At 33.5% G+C, this 27,842-nt stretch overlaps 1 protein-coding gene across 3 annotated transcripts in view; it reads right to left on the minus strand.

Moving 5' to 3' along the window:
* Positions 1–25,034, minus strand: part of LOC132745869 (uncharacterized) — a 43,529-nt gene extending 18,495 nt beyond the window's left edge. The window contains exons 1-10 of one of the 3 annotated variants that reach the window (XM_060734871.1): positions 24,832–25,034; positions 20,354–20,473; positions 14,115–14,259; positions 13,330–13,528; positions 12,466–12,505; positions 5,389–5,438; positions 3,245–3,332; positions 1,540–1,664; positions 1,088–1,220; positions 20–100 (exon numbers count right to left, since the gene is read on the minus strand). In XM_060734871.1, the coding sequence (XP_060590854.1) occupies positions 20–100; positions 1,088–1,220; positions 1,540–1,664; positions 3,245–3,332; positions 5,389–5,438; positions 12,466–12,505; positions 13,330–13,528; positions 14,115–14,259; positions 20,354–20,468 (976 nt within the window). In that variant the 5' untranslated portion in view covers positions 20,469–20,473; positions 24,832–25,034. Of the gene's footprint in view, positions 1–19; positions 101–1,087; positions 1,221–1,539; positions 1,665–3,244; positions 3,333–5,388; positions 5,439–12,465; positions 12,506–13,329; positions 13,529–14,114; positions 14,260–20,040; positions 20,261–20,353; positions 20,474–24,831 lie in introns of those variants that run through there. The other 2 variants (XM_060734872.1, XM_060734873.1) reach the window with 2 other exon arrangements.
* Positions 25,035–27,842: the final 2,808 nt, after the last annotated feature.

Below are 27,842 nucleotides of genomic sequence, written 5' to 3' on the forward strand. Positions count from 1 at the left end.
AAATAAAAGTGAAACAAACCATTCTCGTCTAAGGAAATTGTTTGAGCATCTCCTCCTCCTATCTGTCCCCCAAGTGCTAACACAATATCTTCAGCCACATCTGAAAATAAATTTCATAGAATAGAAGTATACTTTAGTGCCTGTATATTGAACACAAGACTAAATATGATAATGAATTGCTAAATTGATGGAAGTCTTTTAAAATTTCAAATGCAACATTTTCCCATAAGACCTTAATTAAAGTTACATTAAATAAATATGTAAAAATAGTTTGCCGTAGGCCTAATAACCAAGCATTCTACCGTTTTATTAACCTTTTTAACAGTATTGTTGTAAATCTCATCAAATATTGTTCATAATTACCATTTTAAACGGAAAACCCCACGGTAACACTAAAGTTCGTATACGAATTTTAACATGCAAATGAAGACTATAATCAGTTCATGTATGTGCTACGTCACAGTGCTATAGTTGCTATACAGAACACAGCAAATACGAGATTTTTATGTGCATAAACACTTTAACCATTTTAGCTTCACGGTGCACTTGGCATGGCGTTCAGGGAAGTGTAATCATCTAATAAAAATATTAAATTTGTATGAAAACAACCGTTACAATGCGTAAATATTCCGTTATATTAGGACTGCTACTTATAACCATGTTTGTTGATTAAATATTGATGTACGGATGATCCGAAGGCGAAGTTTCTCATGCAAATTACGATTTCGCCACAATGAGGTCGCAGATGTTTATGCTTATAAAACTCATTTTGGTTGCCTTGACACCATAATAAGATCTGGAGTCGATATGAAACCAAATTTACTAACTAAATGTCGCTATTTCTGTTTTTAAGAAATTCATTTAATGTAGCTTTAACCAAATTAGTGAAAGAAACAAAAGCAGTATTCTCTTTGCAAACCAAAATTTCTATTCACAATAAACATTTTACAAAACAGTAGTCATGACTTGACAAGATCTTCCTTATCATCTTTTTTAAGCATCTGAAGCAAACCAACTATTTTATATGAAATTGGTGTCTGCTAAACAAACGAATCATAAACTTATAAAACAAATATGTAATGCATACCTTTTGATAAATCTTTACTCTCACCACTGAATTTAAAACTGTACCCTCGTAAAATAGGGGTCATCGTCTGTCGAGATATAGCTGGTCCTGAACAACTAGGTATATCTTCACTTCCCATAATTTCATACTCATCCTAAAAAACAAACAATCTCTCTTATCCTATGCCCATAAAATACTTGTTACACCAAAAAAAAAAATAATAATAATAAAATATGCCTTTTTAAACATTAAAAAAAATTCTATATGAAAAAAAGAGATTTTTTTGTGAATTGCATTAAACAGTTACATTCTTGACATAAATGTTTGTGTTAATATATACAGGATTCTATAACTTCCCAACTGAAACTGTTTGTAAATCTGTAAATAACACTTGGCCTTACAAGAACATGCACGTATATTCAGTTTTGGTAATGTCTGAACAAAGAACTGGTTATCTTCATTTTAGGTATTACCTCAGGTAGGTAGTATCCGGCTTCTATTGATTTATATATGTACTCATAATCAAGTATCCAACAGTGGTGTGCAATCCCCAGGAAAAGTTTTAATGTCTGTGAACAAATGCGACAGCCTCTTTCTTCTGAATAATGATAAAAAAACCTCATAAACATCTTCATTGTCTGTTCTTCAACTTAAGAAATGCACAACGTTAAAAATTTGCCACTCCAGGGCATTTGCTATGGTCAATTATTAGGCTTGTGTCATCTTACAGTTCACCGTTTCTTGTAAAGTTTTTTCTACTGTATCACCAGCAGGCTTCGCGAAAGTTGCCGGACCGTTGGACATGTCCGACAAAAATCAGGCCGGTCCGATATTTTTTTCCGAGTTCCGGACCTTATGTCCGGTACGAATACCGGGATATATCCAAGACCGATCAAGACCGAGTTTTCTCCCTTGAATAAAAAAAATGTAAAATGAGTTTTGATTTGCCGTTTCATTTTTAGTGTCCAATCAAATTCTAGATACATACAACTTTCCATGATCTTGTACTCGGAAGAAAATATCGGTGTTACTGCATTATTAAATTATTACGTTGGCGCTACGCCAGGCAAAAAACGTAAATTATCTAATGAAGGAAAAAAGCGAAACAAAAGAAATACGAGTCCAGGCGCCTGCCGAGAAAATTTGTTGGTAAATGGAAAAATGGCCGCTTGTGGTTGGTTTTTAACAAGGAAGAAAATAAGATGAAATGTACATTGTGTCATAAATTTTATAAAGATCATATGATGATGATGATTTTGATCATGAATGTTTAAATTTCCAGACAGAGTCCATCAATCTGGATAAACTGATGTTTTATTTAAGAGAATAAAATTGTGTTGCAAATCTTTAAAAGTTCCTATGTCTTTAAAAAACACAAAGGTATTACCATATACATATATTTGGAAAACAAATTCGGTCAGACAAAAGTTCTTTCGGTCAGACAAAAATTGAAGTTTGTCTGACCGAATGTCAGGCAAATGTTTCAGCAGTTTCGCGAAGCCTGCACCAGTTATCATGCAAAACCAAAACAATCAACTAATATCATTTTCTTGAAACACTGTTGTTATAATATTTACATATGTAACAAAGTAAAACTGTGTTCATACATTGATAATCTTGTATGAATTAAATGTAAAAGTTAAAATTTAAAGCAGGTGCTTTTAGTTTATAAACTGTTAATAAACTGTTGAGAGTTGAAAACAATATAGACAAAATGAAAATTACAAAATAAAATTTATCTCAACTTGGCATGATCACAAAAGAAAATAAAATTGGGGGGTCATCAACCTTATTTCTTTTATTTGTTATTCTAAAAATCAAGATTTTTTTAAAATCTACTATGTTGTTCTATTCTACTTTATGTTTGTAAGCATCCCTAGCATGTCTTTAAAACCGTGAAAGCACTCTTTACTGCATATTGACAATCTACTTTTTTTATTAAAATAGAGTATTAATTCAGGAACTCTTATAACTTATCAAAACTGTTGAAGCAGTAGACATTAGCATTGTGATCAACATAAAAGGAAGTTATTGATGGTCATAAAGTAATATAATGTTTAAGGCCTCTGTTTTTAACAATTTTGTATTCATCTGCAAAGATAAATTAGATTTTGACATTGGTTTCTGGACAAAATGAAAGCTAACCATGTTTACTCAAATGTTCCAAAGTAAGCTTACTTGTTTCCATTATTACATGTGTAACTGTGTTATCAAATTCTTCCATGTAACGTCCACCAAACTTTGAAACAAGATGCTTTAACTGATCCTGCAACACACAAAAACTCTTATTTAATTATAGTTGTGTTAAAGCAGTTAATCTCTAGTTAGTAAGGCAAAGTTTAAAAAAAGTAAAACATTTTCAAATACAAAATTTAAACAAAGTTTGTTTCTTGCTTGTATTATCATATTATATCTCTTCAGGTGCCAATTTGTGCCTGAAATAATGCACCGAAGGGCACATGAGGTCTTCCTCCACCAGTAAAGCTGGAACGTCGCGATACTGAGTCGATGTGACGTTAATACCAAAAGCAAACAAACTCTTCAGCTGATTAAAAAATGATCTTAAAGTCTCAATATTAACATTCAATAGAAAATGAACATGCTACGTACATTATACACCAATGATTGGCAGGAATGGCTTGAATAAAATAAACAAGAGGGCCATGATGGCCCTGAGGTCGCTCACCTGTATATTGCCCCCCCCCCCAACGTTGCAGGGCCAATTTAATCCAAGGGCTTTTATTTGCACAAACTTGGTAGACACCCATAAGAAGATGTTTCATGCTAAACATCTAAGCTCTAGCTCATTGGGCTTTTTAAAAGAAGATTTTTTTTAGTTAAAAACAATGACACCCCTGGGGCCGGGCCAGTTTTGACCCCAGGGCTTTTATTTGAACAAACTTTGTAGACACATACTTGAAGATGTTTCATGCTTAATATCTAAATTCTAGCTATTTGGGTTTTTTCAAAGAAGATTTTAAGTTTTTGCTATACACATATAAAGAAAATCAATGACCCCCAGGGCGGGGCCAATTTTGACCCCAGGTCTTTTATTTGAACAAACTTTGAAGACACTCACTAAAAGATGTTTCATGCTTAATATCTTAACTCTAGCTATTTGGGTTTTTTCAAAGAAGATTTTTTAAGTTTTTGCTATACACATATAAGGAACATCAATGACCCCCGGGGCGGTGCCAATTTTGACCCCAGGGCTTTGATTTGAACAAACTTGGTAGACACCTATTAGAACATGCTTGATGCTAAATATCTTAGCCATAGCTCTTTGAGTTCTTTAACAGAAGATTTTTTAAGTTTTTACTATATGCATATAGGGAAAATCAATGACCCCCCGGGGCGGGGCCAATTTTGACCCCAGGGCTTTTATTTGAACAAACTTGGTAGACACTTATTAGAACATGTTTCATGCTAAATATCTTAGCTCTAACTATTTTGGTTCTTTAAAAGAAGACTTTTTAAGTTTTTACTATATGCATATAGTGAAAGTCAATGACCCCCTGGGGCGGGGCCAATTTTGACCCCGGGCTTTTATTTGAACAAACTTGGTAGACACCTATTAGAACATGTTTGAAGCTCAATATCTTACCCATAGCTCTTTGAGTTCTTTAAAAGAAGATTTTTTAAGTTTTTACTTTATGCATATAGGGAAAATCAATGACCCCCCGGGGTGGGGCCAATTTTGACCCCAGGGCTTTTATTTGAACAAACTTGGTAGACACCAATTAGAACATGTTTCATGCTAAATATCTTAGCTCTAGCTCTTTGGGTTCTTTAAAAGAAGATTTTTTAAGTTTTTACTATATGCATATAGGGAAAATCTATGACCCCCCGGGGCGGGGCCAATTTTGACCCCAGGGCTTTTATTTGAACAAACTTGGTAGACACTCACTAGAAGATGTTTCATGCCAAATATCTAAGCTCTAGCTCTTATGGTTTTTTAAAAGAAGATATTTAAAGTTTTTTCTTTCGGTTGCCATGGCAACCAGAGTTCTACATGGAATTAAATTCTTTGAACAATTTTTAAAGGTGACCACCAAAGGAACATTCCTGTGAAGTTTGGATGAAATTGGCTTAGTGGTTTATGAAGAGTTGTCATTTAAAGTAAAAGTTTACGGACGGACGACAGACGGACGGACGGATGCCAGACGAAAAGCGATCACAAAAGCTCACCCTGTCACTTTGTGACAGGTGAGCTAAAAATAACATCTCTTGAATATTCATTCATGCAGAAATTATATTATTTTATAACTTTAATTGTCCAGTCAGGAAATGCTATTAGTTATAAAAACAAAAAATTTATTTACCTTTGTTTGTATACTGCCTGAGCAAACAAAATGATGTTCCCTTTTTGGACCTGAAAAATGAAGTGAATCAATCTTGTTAAATTAATTCACATCAGGTCCATTTGACCACATTCTATGAAATGTTAATTGGATTGTCAATAAGTGAAGATGTTTGAGTGCCAACATTATTCATATGGTACATTTTCACACAGCAGAGCCAATTTATAGTAAATTGAGTATCTACATGGAATATTAAACTTATACTATCGTTGTTTCTCGTATTCTCGGGGTTTCTCGTATTCTCGTGGAATCATTAAAACGGATGGAAGCGACGCTTGCGACTTCCGTCGATATCCGAAAACATGTCTATTTAGCAGAGCATTTTCATCTCCATTAAAAAAATAAAAGAAATGCGGCAAAAACAGATAAAAAACAAACAAGAGGGCCATGATGGCCCTGAGGTCGCTCACCTGTATATAGGCCCCCCCAACCCCCACTCCCCCAACGTTGCAGAGCCAATTTAATCCAAGGGCTCTTATTTGCACAAACTTGGTAGACACCCATAAGAAGATGTTTCATGCTAAACATTTAAGTTCTAGCTCATTGGGCTTTTTAAAAGAAGATTTTTTTTAGTTTTTACTATACACATATAGTTAAAAACAATGACACCCCTGGGGCCGGGCCAGTTTTGACCCCAGGGCTTTTATTTGAACAAACTTTGTAGACACTTACTAGAAGATGTTTCATGCTTAATATCTAAACTCTAGCTATTTGGGTTTTTCAAAGAAGATTTAAAGTTTTTGCTAAACACATATAAAGAAAATTAATGACCCCCGGGGCAGGCCAATTTTCACCCCTGGGCTTGTATTTGAACAAACTTGGTAGACACCTATTAGAACATGTTTGATGCTCAATATCTTAGCCATAGCTCTTTGAGTTCTTTAAAAGAAGATTTTTTAAGTTTTTACTATATGCATATAGGGAAAATCAATGACCCCCCGGGGCGGGGCCAATTTTCACCCCAGGGCTTTTATTTGAACAAACTTGGTAGACACCCATTAGAAGATGTTTCATGCTAAATATCTTAGCTCTAGCTCTTTGGGTTCTTTAAAAGAAGATTTTTCAAGTTTTTACTATATGCATATAGGGAAAATCAATGACCCCCCGGGGCGGGGCAAATTTTGACCCCAGGGCTTTTATTTGAACAAACTTGGTAGACACCCATTAGAACATGTTTCATGCTAAATATCTTAGCTCTAGCTCTTTGGGTTCTTTAAAAGAAGATTTTTTAAGTTTTTACAATATGCATATAGGGAAAATCAATGACCCCCGGGGCGGGGCCAATTTTGACCTCAGGGCTTTTATTTGAACAAACTTGGTAGACACTCACTAAAAGATGTTTCATGCCAAATATCTAAGCTCTAGCTCTTTGAGTTCTTTAAAAGAAGGTTTTTTAAGTTTTTACTATATGCATATAGGGAAAATCAATGACCCCCGGGGCGGGGCCAATTCTGACCCCAGGGCTTTTATTTGAACAAACTTGGTAGACACCAATTAGAACATGTTTCATGCTAAATATCTTAGCTCTAGCTCTTTGGGTTCTTTAAAAGAAGATTTTTTAAGTTTTTACTATATGCATATAGGGAAAATCAATGACCCCCCGGGGCGGGGCCAATTTTGACCCCAGGGCTTTTATTTGAACAAACTTGGTAGACACTCACTAGATGATGTTTCATGCCAAATATCTTAGCTCTAGCTCTTATGGTTTTTTAAAAGAAGATATTTAAAGTTTTTTCTTTCGGTTGCCATGGCAACCAGAGTTTTGCATGGAATTAAATTCTTTGAACAATTTTTAAAGGTGACCACCAAAGGAACATTCCTGTGAAGTTTGGATGAAATTGGCTTAGTGGTTTATGAGGAGATGTCATTTAAAGTAAAAGTTTACGGACGGACGGACGCTGGACGAAAAGCGATCACAAAAGCTCACCCTGTCACTTTGTGACAGGTGAGCTAAAAAAACCTGTGGAAATAAGCGTAAAATCCAGAGAATAAACATTAAATTTATCAATTTTCCCCCAAAAGTCATCAATTTTCTAGTTTTTTCCATGTTGCAGAAACCTGTAGCGTGTCTCTGACGCAAGACGCTTCAAATGACGGTCTCACACTACTATTTATACAATACAGCTCAAAATATTTGTACCACGAATAGATAATATAAAAAAGATATGAACTCCAATTAAAAACCAATAATGAAACATTGTTTGTCCTAAACACATTTCATTTTTGACAACTGCAATTGAAAACAGTAGTATTCATTGTTTAATGCTCATATAACTAATAAGTCACTAATAAATAAACGTAAACTTAATATATATTAGAGAGATTATGTAAATAACAACACTAAATGGAGTTCAAACTATTTTTGGAACAATCAAAATCATTTGGTACCAAAGAGGCGTCAATATGATCCTAAAAGTTTGATATGGCCTGCCAAGCTGTTATTAAAACACAATAAAATTACAGATTTAGGCCATTTTAACACTTAATTAGGTGTGGCACTAATGATTTGAACTGGTAAGTAGAATAAAATCATCATATAGCGACCAGCCTTAACAACCAATCAAATTCCACGAGAATACGAGAAAGCACCTGCTTCACATAGAGGGTGAAGGTCATTATATACAAGCAGAAATATCTTTTGTTTTGCTAACAGTTATGATCTTTCTTTCTTTGTATTATAAGGTATTTCTCTGTGTATCAGGCTAAAAATACTGTAACAGAATGTTTTATAAATATTATGCAACCAAGTTTAGTCCTTAACCCCCCGAGAATATGAGAAAACAGGATATATATCACTGTCATCTGAGATTCTGCAGTTAAGACTGATTAAAAACTGCCTTAAAAATCTGTGCTGAAACTAAAATATATACTAAAATATAAATCAGTGCTTTTTAACATTTTTTTGGGAAGGTCATAGGCAGCAGATTAATTAAAAAGTTTTAGAAATTCTATAAGTTAGAAATTACCCCATGAATATTTATGTTATTTATATTTATTTTTATTAATGTATTGTCATATAATAAATCACTTCTTGGAAGAAAAAAAAAACATATTATGACAGTGTATCTTCTTTAGAATAGAAACAGTTTTATTTTTTGCAGCTGCTACTGTTAGAATTTTTTCCTAGAACTGGGAACAAAAAAGGTTATCTAAGAATTGGAATGGGACTTTATTTCCGCCCCTGTTTGAAGGCAAAAATGGATAACAGACACTTTGCAATTCATCATCCAATAAACTTACTGAAAATGCCCTTTATTATTCCATCCCTATGGAATATTTTTTTGCAAAACAATGAGGCCACATAAAAAACAACAACAAACAAGATATGTTTGTAAAACATGTATGACCCTTATCTGCAGCCACTTAGTCACATGACCAAATTACTGTGACTGACTTTGGACCTATTGACCAAAAAATCAATCCACTGGTCATGAACAATCATTATTCCAAGTTTGAAGTTCCTAGGCCTAAGCGTTCTTTTGTTATTGATCAAATGGTTTTTTCCTACAAGATCAATGTGACCTTGACCTTTGACCCCCTAAACAGATAGGGGTCATCTACTGGTCATTACCAATTATCATACAAAGTTTTAAGTTCTTAGGCCTAAGCATTCTTTAGTTATTGATTCTCTTGTCTCCAGAATGACCACCTGACAGTCAGACGGACAAATGCAAAGCAATATACCCCCATTTCTTTGAAGAGGGGGCATAAAAAAAACTGACTCATGTGTCAACCTGAGGACTTCAATCATTAAGGTCCTCACAACCTCACTATAATGTGTTCTAGAGTACAGTAGACTCTTGAAATCAAAGCCCCATCCAAAGAAATTATGTCCCTCTTGTCTCTGTTTTTTATCAGGAAGACAGCTAGATGTTTTCTTCAGTAATTAAGGTATTACCACCCTAACAGGCACAATAAGAAACTTAAATAAGAAATTTATATCACAGGTCAGATATATACCATTACCTTAAATTATACCTGTGTGCAAAATTTAAACAAACTTTACCATACGGAAATCGAGTTATGGCCACTTTTATGAACTGAAGCTAGGGTGTAAGAGAGCCCTTTTTCAGAAACCTTTAAATGATCTGCAATAACATTCTAATGAAAATCCTTTTCCCATTATTTTGGTAAGAAAATAATAGTGCTAATCAGCTAACCATCAACATAAACAAAATTATGGTTTCTACTCAAAATTTATAAAATATGTATAAAAATGTTACCCTACCCCACCCATTTTTAACATGTGTTTGACCATTTTTTTACTTAGGGAGCTCAATTTAAAAAATCCTTAAAATTTACCCAAATGAGTGCCTGCTTTCAAAGTTTCCCTACATTTTAAAAAAGTATTTTGGTTGATCTTGTGAAATATTAAATACTTTTACCGTCTAGTTTTGATTTTATTACACTTTGAAAATATCCGGTACCATATATTTTACTAGATTTAGCATTATTTAGCCAAGAAATACCTATATAAATTAAATAATAAAAAATTAACACTTTTTTCTACCCAAAATGGATGGAGAGATACATAAATAATGTTAAAGAAAAAAAGAAAGAAAAAATGTTGACCCATCTGAGGTTTGAACCTAAGGCCCTCAGTTTCAATGTAGTTAACAGTAGTTTTATTTGAATACTCTTCAAAGCAGACGTAAGGCTTTAGGATGGTAATACCTTAATTCATTTAGCTTTGTTTTTTAAACTTTACAAACAGAACATTTTAATCTTCAGGAAAATCAAAAGAACAAATAACAACATCAAATAACATATTATCAGCCAATTAAAGTGTCTACAAATATATATAAATAAAAATTTTGTATACAAAACTGCTGACCATATGTCATCCATGTAAGACTAGTTAATCAGGTGATAAAAAAACTGATAAAATTTACTCCAATACATGTCTTTTTTTCAAAAATTGATGTAGTAAAGTTCTGAAGTTAGCTTTTTGGTGAAGCATTATATTTTTGTACAAATTTTATGGCATTTTTGGACAGATTTTATGGCTAAGATTCATCAAAGTTCATTCAAATTGCTTACCAGGCTTAGACCCATTAATCTTTTGTAAGAGATTCATTATAACGAAGTAAAATGACAGATTACCTCAAACAAAACACAATGCTTGTTCTCACATAAATTCATCACTTTCTTTTTAGATGACAAAATCTGAATCAAAACTTTTTAAATGGATCATGAAATAATACAAAAATATAAAGGACCATCTGACATCCAGATGGATCCCATAATTTTCAAATCCAATAAAAAGGCAAACCACTTATACTCAGTTCCTACAATGAACATCATATGTATGCCCATTTTAAGACCATCATTAATATATAACAACCTGTTTGTATAGAAAATACTTAATTTTTCCCAAATTATCAAAATCTAGTTTACTAAATTTTTCCCAAATTATCACAATCTATTTCAGAATATTTAAATCTTGAGAATAAAGTAGGTGCATCCCTTGACTGTCCTTTAAATAAAGTTTGGCTGTGTATGCTGTAGAGGTGAAAGCTGCTCATGTACATATGTGTCAGTGAATAAAAATGCAAAAACGCTGATAATCTACCCCAAAATATGATACCACTTAATTTTCCACCAAAATATGCATTTGAGCAGCTTTAAAGTAACAATCAAACTGTACAGAAACAAGAGGGCCATGATGGCCCTGAGGTCGCTCACCTGTATAGTACACACATATAATGAAAAACAATTACCTCCCTCCCCCCCGCTCCCCCTTGCAGGGCCAATTTTATTCCAAGGCATTTTATTTTTTATGTTTTTACTATACAAATATATCTAAAAACAATGACACCCCAAGGGCGGGGCCAGTTATGACCCTAGGGCTTTTATTTGAACAAACTTTGTAGACACTTACTAGAAGATGTTTCATGCAGACCTGGGGATGATTAAATTACAATTACTTACAGATTTTATTGTAATTGATTAAGATTGATTACTCTCACTTGCCTCTGTAATCAATTAAATTACAATTATTTTATGAGAGTAATTGATTGATAATTGATTACATTCAATGTTAAGTAGAATCCCTACTTAAGACCACCCCCTACATATGACTCTTTTTTACATTAGGTTCTTTAAGTCAATGGTTACATGATCCAGAATTAAGAACAACCACTCATCCACTTTTAAGGAGTGTAGGACAAAAGCCCTCCCGGACAAAAGCCCTCTCGTCAAAAAGTAACAAGGCGGACAAAAGCCCTCCCGTGAAAATGACAAGGCGGACAAAAGCCCTCCCGTGAAAATGACAGGGCGGACAAAAGCCCTCTCGTAAAAATTACTTGGCGGACAAAAGCCCTCCCGTAAAAATTACTTGGCGGACAGAAGCCCTCCCGTGAAAATTATAAGGCGGACATAAGCCCTCCCGCAGCAAATACATATATGTTCGTTGAATAGTTTATATTTCTTTTCAATGCACTCAACATATTAAAATTGTAATTATGAATAGTTTTGTTTTCCAATGGCATAAGCATGTTTGTATGAGCTTGAGCACATTCCTGAGAGGCATCTGAAAGATTAGTGCTAAAATCTGTAAGTGCATATTTATTCACGTAGATATCAAGGATTACTCCTATATGAAGTTAATATTAATATAGTAATAAATGATGAAAAGAAGTTAAAATTATCTATTTTAAAGTTAAAGACATTTATACTGTGCCTTGTAATGAGTCAATTACTTTTGAAAGTGACTTTGTTTTTAACGACATTCGTGTAAAAAGTTACCACGTTAAACATTTCAGGAGGGTATATTCAGAATAAAAGGTAGTTCTACCTCATACACATACTTAGGCCAATTGAAAACAACAAAAAATATATGTAACAATTTTGATGTTGAGTGCATTGAAAAACTAGAACTCCGCGAGTCGGATGTGTCACCTTGTGAACAATATAGTTTCATGCTTAATATCTAAACTCTAGCTATTTGGGTTTTTTCAAACACGGACGAAAAGCGATCACAAAAGCTCATCCTGTCACTTTGTGACAGGTGAGCTAAAAATGTTTAAACAGAACTACTTCTTGGTTGTCTGTACAGGGCAGGTCTCATATGATTCTTCTGAAAAAAAATGTTGGTTTAAAACAGAGAAATCAGCTATTATTATTACACAGTGAATACACAAATTATGTCAATAAAACCAGGTTAGGATTTGTTTGAAGCATATGTATGGTTGATCAAAGTTCTTTACAGAATTGAAAAACAATAGGGCCATGATGGCCTATATATTGCTCACCTGATTACAAACAATAAATACTGTATTTTGTAAATGAAAAGCAGATAAAGTATCATCATCTGAAACTGATATGATGATGTACATATCTGCTCCTAAAACAATGTCAATTTAAACAGAGCTTTTCCATATTTTTGGCTGTGTGGACAAATTTCAAGACATAATTTTATGATGATTGAGGCAAAAATGTGACTGTTAGATTGTTAACAAACTAAATGTGGACTGACAACATATATTCTTCAATCCTAAAAGCTCACCCTGAGTATGCTCTGTTTAGCTAAATATGGTCTGCCAACACACTAAACAACACTGAATAGTAGGAACCATTGTGGGATATCAACAGTATTTATTCCTTGAATACTTTCATGAATGTCCGTTAGATCTTAACTTAACCAATGGAATGATCCAGTATGACTGGGGCAGCTGTAAACTGGTGGTCTACAACTGAAACCACATGGAGAGAGTAGTTTCTTTTTATCTCAATTCTCAATTCAACCTGTAGAAAGTTTGTGTTATACACCTTGCAATAAAAAGTAATTATCAAAGAACTGCAAGCAATACTGTTTAGTCCATTACAGGTAAAATTCACACAAATTAAGATTTTTTAGATCACTTAGACATTTAAGTGTATATATCATATAATTTTACCCACCTGTTGTTTTCTCCATGGGGCAAGTTTATCTCCATAGTCATATCTCAGTTCTGTTCCTTTACTTATTTCATTCAAAGCAAATAACCCAAGTCTAGGAACACCATTTACAACAACTTTTTTCATTTTACAATTGGCCTTTGTGGCATAGTCAATATCATTAGCCATGCGAGCTATGGAAGAGTTATTTGTAGCATCAATGCTGAAAACAGAAACGTAAATTTCATGAATAATGAAATATCAACTTAAATCATCAGAATGAATTAGAACAGACAAGCACAATATCAAATGCTTTATAAGAGTTGGTCAGGGATGAAAAATGTACATTTTGACCTCTTTTTTAAAAATCTAGTAAAGACGGTATATTTTAGTGGTTCTTCACCAATTTTTCTAGTTTGACCTGAATGAATGCCGGATAAGATTTTTCTATTTTTAGCTCTGGTCGCCATATGTGCAGAAAAGCGGAACATGTCGGTAATGTTAGTTTGTTTGTTTCATTTTACGCCTTTTCCCAACAGTATTTCAGTCATATAGGCGGGTAGTTTCCTTACCATCATTCCTGGAGAGTTACACCAGTACTTGACTACCTTCCTCCTCGCTAAACTACCAAACATCTCCCGGGGATTGAACCCACGCCAGAGAGATAACTGGATTAGAAGTCATTGACTCTAACCCTTCGACCACGGAGGCGGTGCATATAATGAAACAGTATATACAGGTCATTTACAAAGTTGATAATTTCTAGCAGGGACTTTGGATGGGATATCAAACATGCATAAAAAACTTACAAGTAACTTTTCCTTTCATGTTCAAAATAGTATAAAAATGTTGTATCTTGAATATCAGTCTCATGATTATTCTGTCTTAGCTTTCCTCTGTATTCAAGTAGAAGTTCTCCAGCATCACAATTTTCTAGGGTGAATACACCATGCCCTTTATTAAAAAAAAAATCTACATGTACAAACAATACTGTTACACTTGAATATTGATCAGCCTTTACAATATCTAGAAATGAATATCATAAAAAACATCTGGACACAGAAAGACATCTATACAGTTAATTTCACTTACATATAAAGTTTTAAGATCTCTAGTGGGTTTTTTGCTAAGACCGATGATTTTTTGTTGCTTTATTCACAACAGTCCATACCCCCTAAAATTGTGAATTTTTAGCTTGAAATCTGTTAATTGTGAAAATATAAACAAGAATAGATCATCACTTTTATTCCTTTATTCATAAATTTAATGATTAATTTACGTTTTAAGCTTTCTTCTTTTTATTCCTGAACATGTCGACCAAATTATCATGGTTGTCATTTGTCAGTTCATTATGTTTGGTATCCAAAAAAAAATCTTGTTTTATAGTAAATTTTTTTTCCATGTTTTTGAGTAAACTTTTTTCACAGGTTGTACCGGCCTTTCGTAATAATTATAATAATGATGCTCCTGTAAATGTATATAAAGTCTTTTGTATATGTTATTTGACATGGCCTTTTTACACTTCTTTACTATAGCTGTTATCTGGCTACTTCCCAAACCCAAATAACTACCTTTTCCCCAAAATTCCACTCCTGATGGAGATTTCCCCCATTAAACTGCAAGTTTCATCGAAGTGTAAAATTTGCAAACAAACTTTATCGTGTAAATACAGACCGCTGTCGCTTGTGACATGTACATCAGTCTATGCGAAAGACTTCTGAGTTTTACTGGACAGTAGGTCCTGTAAACTGAAAATTTTTACTGGACCAAACATGATTTTACTGGACCGAAAAAACCTGATTGGTATAGCATTTTGAGTCATTTGGTAAGTGTCAGCAGTCAAAAAATTTGTGTACAAAAAGAAAATTGTATTATCAACAAAGTGAAGTTTTCTTTTTTCACCACAATCAAAATGTTAACATAAATATTGTTATACATGTATTCAATGGATTTTGCTATTTAAACTTTAATTTCATACAGACTATATACTAGCAAAATGAGAGGGTAAATTTCAGCAAAAGTCTGGCATATGTAAACAGAATTATATATATCGGTAATTTAGTGAAGTTGACAGATTAATTGTTCAATGATTTTGGTACCTTCACAGTATAGTTTAATTTTTGTCAACATCTTGGACGATCTTTCATAGCTAAATACCTGTCCAGTTGAGCACACGTGTAATTAAGCATTACTCTAAGTCTGTGGATTAAAGACGTAAATTGTCCAATTAATACACTGACACTTTCATCTGTGTAAACAAACTAATAGCGGGTGACCTTTCACATCTGGGCCGCTTATGTAATTTACGCGGCCGCTTATTGACTTTTAATTGTACACTAGTTGTCGGATATTTTTATCTTACGTTGTTACATTAAAGTTTGCATTATGAGAATGCATAACAGTTGACAAGCATTGCACGAGCTTATATTGTGTAATGACAACATTTTGATATGTTTTGAATGTTGAATGTAAGGTTTTTATAAATCCTTAATTTTTACCGGACCGTCGGGCCGTCAATACATATATTTTTATCGGACCTTCTGATTTTTTACCGGTCAGGGCTGACGGTCCGACGGTCTTTCGGAAAGACTGATGTACATGTTTGATAAACATATGTGACTTGATAGAAACTTAGATTTTACTGGAGATGTATTTATACATTTATTTCATTTTCTTTTTTGTTTGAATTAATAATTTGAATTTTTAATTACAAATGTATCAATAAAATTTTAACTTAGCCAAATTCGGGCAGACTGGTTATAATATTAACATGCCAGTCATTAATTTGACTTGTCCTGGGCAGGCTTCAGGCAAGTGGGTTATTTCGAGGACTGAAACAGCAATATTTTAGTATTATTTAACACGACAAATTATGTCCCATTTCCAGGATAAACCCTATTATGTTATTCAGTATAATTATCAGGCCTCAACTAATCCACTTGCCTACTTGCATTTGCAAGTGAAAGTTTGAGTTGGCAAGAACAAAGTTAACCAAACTCAACCAGTTGGGTGAGTAAAATTCTCCCTATCTAGATTATGTCTCTCCAAACATTTCATAAATAAAGTTATTCTGTGAAAAATCATCTGCAGACGCATTTTCAATTGTAATACCTGTCAAATGAAAAACCGTTAATCAGGGCCGTAAATCAACTGTGATGAATTTATTGATTAATGTCCCCCCCCCCCCTTTGTAATGACAGCAGCATTCAACAATGTTTTATACATATACATTTTAAAATAGAAAAGTTATATATACTAACTTAGCCAGAAGGCCAATAGCGCAAGAATTTGAATGAAAAACAGAAATAAACATGTTATGTAGATTGACGATTATATAATGATAGAAAGAAAAGTATATAAATACTATAAATCAGGGCCGGCAAATTCAATTGTCCCTATTGCCCAGGTTGTCCGACAGACAGCCTGTATGGACAAGTGAAAATTTTCAAGAATTTTCTATGTAAATATCATACTGACAAGTTATACAAGAACTGTCGGAGGACAGTATTGGCTTGACTATTCAAAAAATTGTCACAAGGGTAATTTATTAAGAATAATAATGCTAATTACCTATGAATACATAAAATTGACCGAAAAGGTACAAAGGCTTGTTATTAAGATGTTTTATCAAGTAAATCACTGCTTTATTATTATGAATGCATAAAAATGTCCAAAAAAAGGCACAAACTCTTCAGTAGTTATGGAGATAACAGCTTACAAGCAAAACTTTACCATGAATTTCTGAAGAAAAATCAGCCTCAATGCAAGATAGAATTATGTATCTTTGTCAGTGACCTAAAATTACCAAGAGACTAAGTAGAAAAGGGGAGATGAATCTGCCTAAATGCAAGTAGAGTTATGGAACTTGGTCAGTGACATACAATTATGACTCTCCAATTATGACCCTAAGTACATGTGTAAAGTTTCAACTTTCAAGTAAATATCTTTGAAGACCTTTAACCTTTAACCAAAATTTCTAAGTTTCAAAGGGGCAAATAATTCTGCAAATATTGCTGGCAGAGTTATGAAATTTTGCAAACTGATGTACATTGTTACTATAAAAAAGTATTGTAAATTTCAATTGAATATATCAAGCAATAATTGAGATATTTGACTTTACAAAAAAACTTTAAGTTAATAACCAAAATTTCTAAGTCATAAAGGGGCATAATTCTGTAAATATTATAGGCAGAGTTATCCAACTTGTCAATCTGATGTACATTGTTACTATAAATAAGTATTGTAAGTTTCAATTGAATATCTCAAGCAATAATTGAGATATTTGAATTTACAAAAACCTTTTACAAACGCAGACGCCGACGCGACTACAATAGCTGTCATATTCTTCGAATAGTCGAGCTAAAAATGCTTCAATTAACAACAAGTAAGTCAGAATCAGATTTTGCCGGCCCTCTACTCAAAATCTGAGTCCAGTGTTTTTAATTTTATCTATTTTTGTCCTTCAAAATGCAGGAAGGTACATTTTGTGAAAGGCAATATATTTTAAGTCATGGTTCACATAGAAATTCCATCTAAAAATTCAAGGACTTTTCAAGAAATTTCAAGGAAAAATATTGTTTTTCATGGACTCATTTGGTATGAAATATAAGCTCTGGAAAACATTTAAAATGCACAAATGAGTATAAACCTTTGAGATGACAGAGTGGGTGGGGGAGGAATGAATTTAGTCCGCTGAACTTTTGGCTATAATTTTTTCAAGTTAAAACTAGAACTGCCACTATCATGGCGTGAATACCCCCGCATACCACTTTGTCAGAATCAACAGTGGCCATTTAGAGCTCAAGGACAACCTCCCTGCCAAATCTGAGGTTACTAAGCCAGTGCATTGCTAAGTTATGTATTCTACATGCTTCAAATGTGAAAATGTCAAAATCAATACATTGCGGACAGGACATTCTTTAGCAATTGAGAAGAAAAGCTTTTTTTTTGTCAAGGTCCCTGTGACCTTGACCTTTGACCCAGTGACCTCAAAATCAATAGGGGTCACCTTATAGTCATGATCAACATCCATACCAAATATGAAGACTGTGGGTCAAAGGAATCTTAAGTTAATGGGTGGACAAACTTTTTGAAGTCAAAGTCCCTATGACCTTGACCTTTGATCCAGTGACCTCAAAATCAAAAGGGGTCATCTACTAATCATGATCAACATCCATGTCAAATATGAAGACTGTGGGTCAAAGGAATCTAAAGTTATTGGGCAGATAACGTTTTTGAAGTCAAAGTCCCTGTGACCTTGACCTTTGACCTGGTGATCTCAAAATCAATAGAGGTCATCTACTGATCATGACTAACCTCCATGCCAAATATGGCGACTGTAGGTCAAAGGAATCTTAAGTTATTGGGCGGACAAGCTTTTTGAAGTCAAGGCCCCTGTGACCTTGACCTTTGACCTGGTGACCTCAAAATCAATAGGGGTCATCTACTAATCATGACTAACCTCCATGCCAAATATAAAGACTAAGGGTCAAAGGAATCTTAAGTTATTGGGCGGACAAGCTTTTTGAAGTCAAGGCCCTGTGACCTTGACCTTTGACCTAGTGACCTCAAAATCAATAGGGGTCATCTACTAATCATGACTAACCTCCATGCCAAATATGAAGACTAAGGGTCAAAGGAATCTTAAGTTATTGGGCAGACAAGCTTTTTTAAGTCAAGGCCCCTGTGACCTTGACCTTTGACCTAGTGACCTCAAAATCAATAGGGGTCATCTACTAATCATGACTAACCTCCATGCCAAATATGACGACTGTAGGTCAAAGGAATCTTAAGTTATTGGGCGGACAAGCTTTTTGAAGTCAAGGCCCCTGTGACCTTGACCTTTGACCTAGTGACCTCAAAATCAATAGGGGTCATCTACTTATCATGACTAACCTCCATGCCAAATATGACGACTGTAGGTCAAAGGAATCTTAAGTTATTGGGCGGACAAGCTTTTTGAAGTCAAGGCCCCTGTGACCTTGACCTTTGACCTAGTGACCTCAAAATCAATAGGGGTCATCTACTAATCATGACTAACCTTCATGCCAAATATGAAGACTAAGGGTCAAAGGAATCTTAAGTTATTGGGCGGACAAGCTTTTTGAAGTCAAGGCCCCTGTGACCTTGACCTTTGACCTAGTGACCTCAAAATCAATAGGGGTCATCTACTTATCATGACTAACCTCCATGCCAAATATGAAGACTAAGGGTCAAAGGAATCTTAAGTTATTGGGCGGACAAGAAAAAACCGACGGCCGGACGGACGGACGGCCGGACGGACGGACAAGCTGATTCCAGTATACCCCCCTTACAACTTTGTTGTGCGGGGGTATAAATAAGCTGATTCCAGTATACCCCCCTTACAACTTTGTTGTGCGGGGGTATAAATATTGGCTATTATTTTATTTGAGCCAGTGTAAGCCCTGGGAATCTTCAACACATTATTGTTACCGTCACATTCACTTCACAATTTTCTGTCTTCACATCAATGCAAGGAGCTATAGGACCATCCTGTTGCACAAATGCAAAACCATGCATTTGTTGCGAGGAGGCAACTTCCACAGATTTGAGTTGTTTTTTTACTTTTGACGTGCAAGGTCAATGCACTTTCCCCAATCAATTTTAAATCAATTTCTCTAAAACAAACACAGCACAAAGCTTTGTGTGGGTCCATTGTCCATTTTATCCCATTGTACTTTGTAAGCCAACAATGCTGAAAAGAGCATTTCTTACCCATTTTATAACCGTATTAAAGCATGATCACAAATAATATGGATTCCATACAGGCTCAGCCATTGTTAGTGACGTCACTAATAGTTTAATAGTTGGATACCGGTGTCCGGTTAATAAAATTTATCTCAGAGTGTGGAGGCCTATCGACAATTGCTATTGTACGAAAAAAAGTTAAATATTGTCGGTAACATTTTCAAGGATAGATTTGCAGAATTCCAGGATAAAAAGCTAAATTCAAGTACCTATTTAGGTGTTTTTTTCAAGGAAACATTAAGGGTATTTTATCAAATATTCAATAAGCTTAAAATCTCACCTATGTATTTGTCTATGAATGACACCCTAAACCTTTCTCTCTCCTTCTCTTCTGTTAGAAGAAGTAATGCTTGGTCCTCTTTAAGTTTAATCTTCTTTGATCTTCTCCTCAACATTCTCACTGAAATACCAAAAATGATATTAAATGCATGGTGCTTGAAACAATCTTCATGTTCTATATGGGCTATATACTATAATAAGATATCTTATATATATATATAGGTTGATTCAGTGTTCCCATTTAAGCGCATATGCGCTTATTTTAAGCATAAATTCCAACTTGTATGCAGGAAAATCCTCACTTATTCTTACATGTAAGCACAGAAATTGATGAAATTTATAAATTAATACAGTCACTTTAAATTGTTACCCTCCTTTTGCTTTTTGTATGTCAAGTTTTTAGAAGCTAGTGACAAAAATACCACCTGTTCAAATTAGTAGTGGGAATACTGTGATTATGTAAAATATATGGTTATGTGACTTTAATACGCCAAAAGGGACTTGGCAAAGTGTTTGAATAGTGAAAAAAAGTAATTCTAGAAAAAAATATATACTGAATATATAATATAGAGACAAAGGGTTGAACACCCCCAATGACACCAGCACCCCTGAGGGCCGGCAAAATCTGATTTTGACTAACATGTCCGTTTTTACTTGAAGAATTTCTTTACTTGTCCGTATGATACTTATATAGTAAATTTTAGAAAATTTTCACTTGTCCGTATGCAGATTGTGGGACAACCTGGACAATTGATTTTGCCGCCCCTGAGCACGGTGTCAATTGCTAGCATTTGAATGAATGTTAATATTTTATTTATTTAATCAAGCTCTGTGAAAAAAGTTTTGTATTCAGTCAAAGGGGTGGTAAAGATCATTTTCCAACCACTATAATATTGGCAAATTTTTTGGTAAAAAAAAATCACACAAGTTAATATTTGGTAAATGCTCCAGCAACGTAATTTTGGGTATTACCATTTTTAGTATTTTCGGTGACTTTTTTCATATTGTTAAAAAATAGTCATTTCATTTCCATGTTTTGGCATGAAAAATATAATCCAGCATGCCCACTGGATTTTTACAGTACCCACCTGTTTTGAAAAATGTGGGTCCAGCTTAAAAAATGTGGGTACACTTTTCCAGACAAATAAAATGATGAAAAAATAACAGCAAGAAAAAGTCATTTTATATTCAGATTTTAATGAATTAAAATGCCGCCTTATATGTGTTTTTATTAATTTTATTACAATAGATTAATAAGAACAGCCCTAAAATATCAAATGATATAAAAAAAAAACTTTCATGACAACCAAAAACCAAAATTTTCAGCAAATTAAAAAGACAAAAATATATGTACAGATCATACAATGACATTATAATATTTTTATACATTCAAAATAAAGACAGACATCAAGGTTTACGAAAGTCATTGGTCATGTGACATGTCAGCTGACAGTTATTATTTTCACCTGACCGCGGCGGAAAATAATAAATAATAGGCCATGACAGCTGTGGAATCTTCTTGGTTTATTTGTTTTGTCGTCAATGCATATATTATACATAATTTATTATTAACTTATTTAAGAGAAATACAGGAAATAACTGTTAGTCCGATTAAAGTAAAATTTAACGTCAAACAAATTGCAACACAAGCTTTTTTTACATTTTTAGTTTGTTATACACATCATATAAAACAGGTAAAAACCCTAAAAAAGTCTAACCATGGCAAACCAGTGAATTTAAAAAGCAATTCAAATTTTGCATTTCTTTCGAGTTTTTATATGGCTCTGCATGTACACCATACACTGAGTTTTAAACTGTAACCGACGTCGAGGTAAACAAAAGTTATGAGGCCGCGCAATTTAAATATATCAAAATTTAAACATAAAAAATTACTACTTGCCTTGGAGTTGGATTTAGAAGCTGTTGTGCAAAGTATGTATAAATTTTTATATTATATTTACTTGTTTTTACAACTTTTAGCCTCGTACATGCCCAAATATCAAATATATAAAATATTTGTCCATATATTTTTTGTCAAATTGCTTGTGTAACTTAATTACACTATATATGAACTAGGGGTGTCATCGATAAGGATTTTTGTATCGATATATCGGTAATGAATTATCGGCGATACAGCGATATATCGATTGCCGGGCAAAATGAAGCTTTCAAGTCCTTTATAATTTGTTTTAATATGCAGTTATATTTAAACACATGCAAAAAAATAAACTACGAAAAGTGAACAATTTGTTTCTTTTTTATCATTATAACTTTTAAAGACAACTTATGACTATAGTTACTGTAATGTCAAACGCATTTTCCATTTTACTTTTGTTGTTGTTGCTGCTATTATGTAGTTACAGATTATGCTAAATTACGTCCTTACTGTTCCATTAGTAAGGCGGGAGTATAATTGGCAAATTATAGTGTTTAGAACCGGAATAATGATTAAAGTTTAACATATGTTATCATAATTTTTACAAAGAAACAAAACTAACAAAAATTTCATGGCATTTTCCCTTTTTAAAATCTGAATTGGGGGGTCTTGACCCCCACTTAGCAGACACGCGAGATTACAACCAAATTCGGCAGTATTCGTTAGAGACACTGGGAGGTAACTCTGGTGTTGATCCGTTTTCGAAAAAAAAATGTTTGAAATATTATGTTAGTTCTGGCTTCCATAACTTTATATGTCGCTTTTATTTTGACGTTTGGTCTATCAGTACTATAAAACCTGTTTGCTGAAGTCTCTATAGCTAGAAATATATGTGAATTCAATATCCGATATTTAAAAAATGGAATCGATATCGCATCGGATAACAAAGATCGTTGATGCACTGATATCGATTGAATCGATTACACCCCTAATATGAACACACCCAAGTGTGTCGGACCCCTTTGATCTACACTGGGACATACGATATCGTATGTCCCAGATCTACATGAAAAAACAAAAGAATAATTGTTTAATCCCCTGTTATAATCAAATACAATAAATATTGTCTTTTTATACATTGCGTCATTTGACCACTGGTTTTGATTTCGAGACGTTTCGGCCCCAAGACATATCGGCCCCAAATTACCCAAGACGTTTCGGCCCCAGACGTTTCGGCCCTTTACCAAATCGGCCCCAGAATAAGTACTGTGTTTTAAACCGGTATATTAAAATTTCATAGTTATAATAATCATAAATGACAATTTCCATGAAGTGGAACGCCAATTTCCAAGTACCTTGAAAGATTTACAATACCTCTTATATATTTTACGTAAGATTAAATCTTTACCAAAACCATCAACAATTAGATACTTGTTGCATTTAATGTTAACTTCAATGTTTATAAATATCTCACAATAAATACCTACTCGTAATTATTTCCTTGATATTGAAAAATCTAACACATTTAATTATCAGGTAAGGAAAGTTAGTTGTTCATGCACGTGAAAATCGAAACATTCGGTCATATAATTTTACAATGAAAATAAAACAGAAGCCATAATATCTATAATTCTTTTGTCACTGTCAACATTGTTTGATTAAACTAATTAATAAATATATAGCAGGTACATAGCATTTATAATTTGGTTTCAGTCTTTCAATCACTTTTATAACATCTAGCATCTATCATTATCTAATAATAATAATAATAATTAAAAATATTATCAGGAGATTATAGAAAACCGTTTTATTTTTTTTTTGTTGAAGTTTTCTCTGATATTACTTACATAAAGCTATAAACAGTTACTAGTAATTAGTTACACCTTGAAAAAAATAAGTATAGTTTGATTAAGATCAAAAGATAATGTTTTCTAAGGAATAATTGTAATAAACTTTCTTAATCCAGAAGTTTTAGTGGTTTGTTTTAAAAATTAAGGATTAACCTGTCTTTATTGTTTGTTACATCTTTAAAAACATTAACGTATATCTAAATGGTTCAAGAGATCAAAAGATAATAAATAATTATTTAAAGAATTAAAGTGTCATAATTGTTTAATTGTAATTAAATAAATTGTTGTTAATTAATTTAATTAATTGTCTGTACTATATAGTAGGGCCGAAACGTCTCGCGAAAAAGGGCCGAAACGTCCAGGGGCCGATTTTTCCACTGGGGCCGATTTGGTTTGGGGCCGAAACGTCCTGTTTGCCTGGTTTTTAAGCCAATTTTCGAATTGATCTTTTTTTTCCTAATTTTTACCTCCCAGATAAACTTTTTATCATAACAATTGCATGAATAACAAGATCGAACACATTTTAGACTAGCAAGTTTGGACGAGACTCACTCAATTTCAATGTTTGAACTCCCCGCGACCCTAAATCTTCGTCCGAATCTTTTTTTTATCCGAAATCGGTATCATTATACAGAAGCAGCATTTTTTTATATTCTGGGACATACGATAACGTTATGCTATATTAAACAACAACAACAAAAAACATTTTCTTAAAATTTTCATACAAAACCAGACATGCTCAACATTACTTACGAAAACGTAAAGAAAATCCTTTAATTAAAGCATGTATAGAAGTTCGCGCGCAAAAACACCCGCGTGGAATGAAACAGCAGATTCTGGGTTATTTCGGCATTGAGACAATTCGAACCCTAAAAAACCAAAGATTTTTTTTTAATCGATACGTGTGTTGGTGTCAAATACCGCATTTAAGTAAGCATAACAAACTGATGTATATAAATAAATAATCCATATAGTTTTATTTATTATTTGATTGCATTGTTGTTGTTGTTGTTTTTTGTTGTTTTTTTTATTTCAAATATGAAAACGTGAGTTTTTCATTTTATAAACCAAGAAAAAAAAAAAAACACTTAAATTATATCATGAAAGGGCCGAAGTGTCCTTCGGAAAATGACCGATTTTAGCATTAATAGGGCCGATAAGGTTATTGACAGAAACGTAATGTCACGAAAAGAAAATATAAATAAATAGATTTCTACATAAAAAAGGACTTCTTAATAATATGTCTACTGTATATTTGCTCTTTTCTCTTTTTGTAAATAACAAATAGTTTAAAACAACTAGCAAAATAAATCGTCTCGATGGTGCAGTTACTTGTTTCTCACTGTGCATACACAATTTCCGTTTTAGATTTAATTGTGGTATGCATAAGTCATTAAACGCTTACATATATGTTAGGGAAAAAATGTAAACTTCGATGTAATCGATATATATCTCACATAAGCAGACGAAAACATGCAGGCATGTGCTGGCCATCGAGGTCCAGAGACCTCAACATAATGTCAAATGTCTGGACGGCTGGAGCTGCAATGACGTGTTCAAAATATTGTTTCTCCATGTGTCAGTACATTAACTAGTAAAATTGTGTCAATGGAATATCTTTATTTCATTATAAACGTTACTATGTTGCAATTCTGTTAGGCACACACTCGGCTATTTTTCTGATTGGTGTATAAGAAAATATTCAGAGCATAATTAATTATCAGTCTATTGGAAGTTTGTGATGTAAGTGTGCTGTATACGCATGTTTAACAACTCACAAACATTATAGATTATTTTCTAAAATAATATATTTCCGAAGGGCATGTAGAATATGTTTTATTTGAATTCATTTATGAAACACTATATATTCAGCAGCTTTTGATGAATACTTATTTAGTTTTCATAGACCTCTTTGCCACATTAAGACTCTAGCTTTTATGTATAGAATTTAAATATTTTCGCTTTAAACATAATTTGAATTATTTCAAAATGCTTACGCAGAAAGAAACAATCAATGAACGATTCCCGGGATTACTTTTAACCAAATATGATTTCGGATACCGGCTTTCCTACTGGCGGTCAAGGGATTTTCTCCCAACAAAACAATGGGTGAATACAAATAAAATAGAAGCTTGAAAGGATATCGGGGATTATGAAGCTTGCATGTCACAGATATGGCGCCAGCTAGAAAGACAATATGATAAGTAGGCAACATATCCTAAAAATAATAATACAATATTCAAGTAGGAAACAAAACTGGAAACCATTTAGATTGTCACCATGGGTCAAAAGATTCCGCGTATCGCAGACTCCAAAGTCCAAGAATTCAACAGAAAGTGCACGTATTACTTTTTTCCAATTCAAAGAAAAAACGCTTAATATTCAATTCACAACTATTAAGTTTCATTATTATTATGATGATTATAGAAACGGCAAAAACCCGTCCATAGAAGCCAATCATAAATTGAAATTTTATGTTTATTAAAAATTCTCATTTCTGTTTATCATGCGATAAAACAGTTATAATATATCGAACTCTTACTATTATGTAGAAATATTATGACCTGGGGCGGCATCTCGGGTTTTCCTTACAGACAATGTTCACGGCCCATATTCTGTAAAGTAAACCTTCGATGTCGCATCAGGCCATGATATTTACACATAACAGTATGTCGCTATAACTATAACTTGTGGAATATTAAAGTGATAGATATTTTTATGAGTAAACATTATTATAGAAACATATTATATGACACGATAGCTTTACAAAGTTCAATACTTTCAGTTTGGTTTGTCCAAGTTACATATCATTTATTCGTGAATTGTTTATCATAAGAGTACTATCCGCTCTACGTCAACATTTTCATGTACTCGGGCCTTTTAGTATTTCTAATGCTAGCATAAGCTAGTAAGCTCTGTCACTGTGGTAATCAAACACACTAATGTTGAACTTTCAGCCAAAGCTGCAAAACCTATATTGTTTCTATAGATTGACTATTCAATGATTATATGAAAGTGGTCCGTAGTTTTGTAGATGATTTTCTACATCACTTATGAATCTCTTCAGAACATCTGGAGCTCAAATGTAATTTTGAGCAGCGATTCCCTTGTATGTAGCCGAATCTCAGGATTTGTTTGAATGTTTAGCATCGACTTGTAGTGAGATTTCGTAAAATCTCTGTTTTTTGAGACCGTTTAGTGACATTTTCTTCATTCACATTGCATGTTTTGGACACACCAGAACCCACGACGGAAAGAATATCTCGGTGAAGACTGCATAGAAATCCAAAACAACAATAGTTAATATAGAGGAGAGTCAGGAGGGTAGAATCATTTCGATTTTCTTAAAAAAAGGATTGAATTTTATATAAATGTTTAAAAAGATGAAAACTTACCCTGCGATCGGCCTATTTTTGCAGTCACATCTGGTGTTATGCTTCACATCTGGTGCAGCGGAAATAAATCATTTTTACCGATGCTCATTTTTGAGATTCATATGGGGTTCCACCCCCGTGTAAAACCCCAACGTCCCCAGGCAGCTGTTTATGGAATGGTGCTTACGTGTCACATTGAAGGTTCCATGATCACCGCCTTATGAACATACGAGAGTTGTTCAAAAAGTAATAGGACTAAGAGTCTTATGTCTCCATATTCCATTAGATTTTAAATATTTTCATATCCACGGCAATAGTTAATTGTTTTCTACAACTTCAGCATACGTTTATTGAATTATTGCGCTAAACGCGTGTTCCCTGTATCTGCGG

This window comes from Ruditapes philippinarum, unplaced genomic scaffold, assembly GCF_026571515.1.
Source record: "Ruditapes philippinarum isolate M1 unplaced genomic scaffold, ASM2657151v2 ctg441_1_1_1_1, whole genome shotgun sequence".
Classification (NCBI taxonomy): Eukaryota; Metazoa; Mollusca; class Bivalvia; order Venerida; family Veneridae; genus Ruditapes; species Ruditapes philippinarum.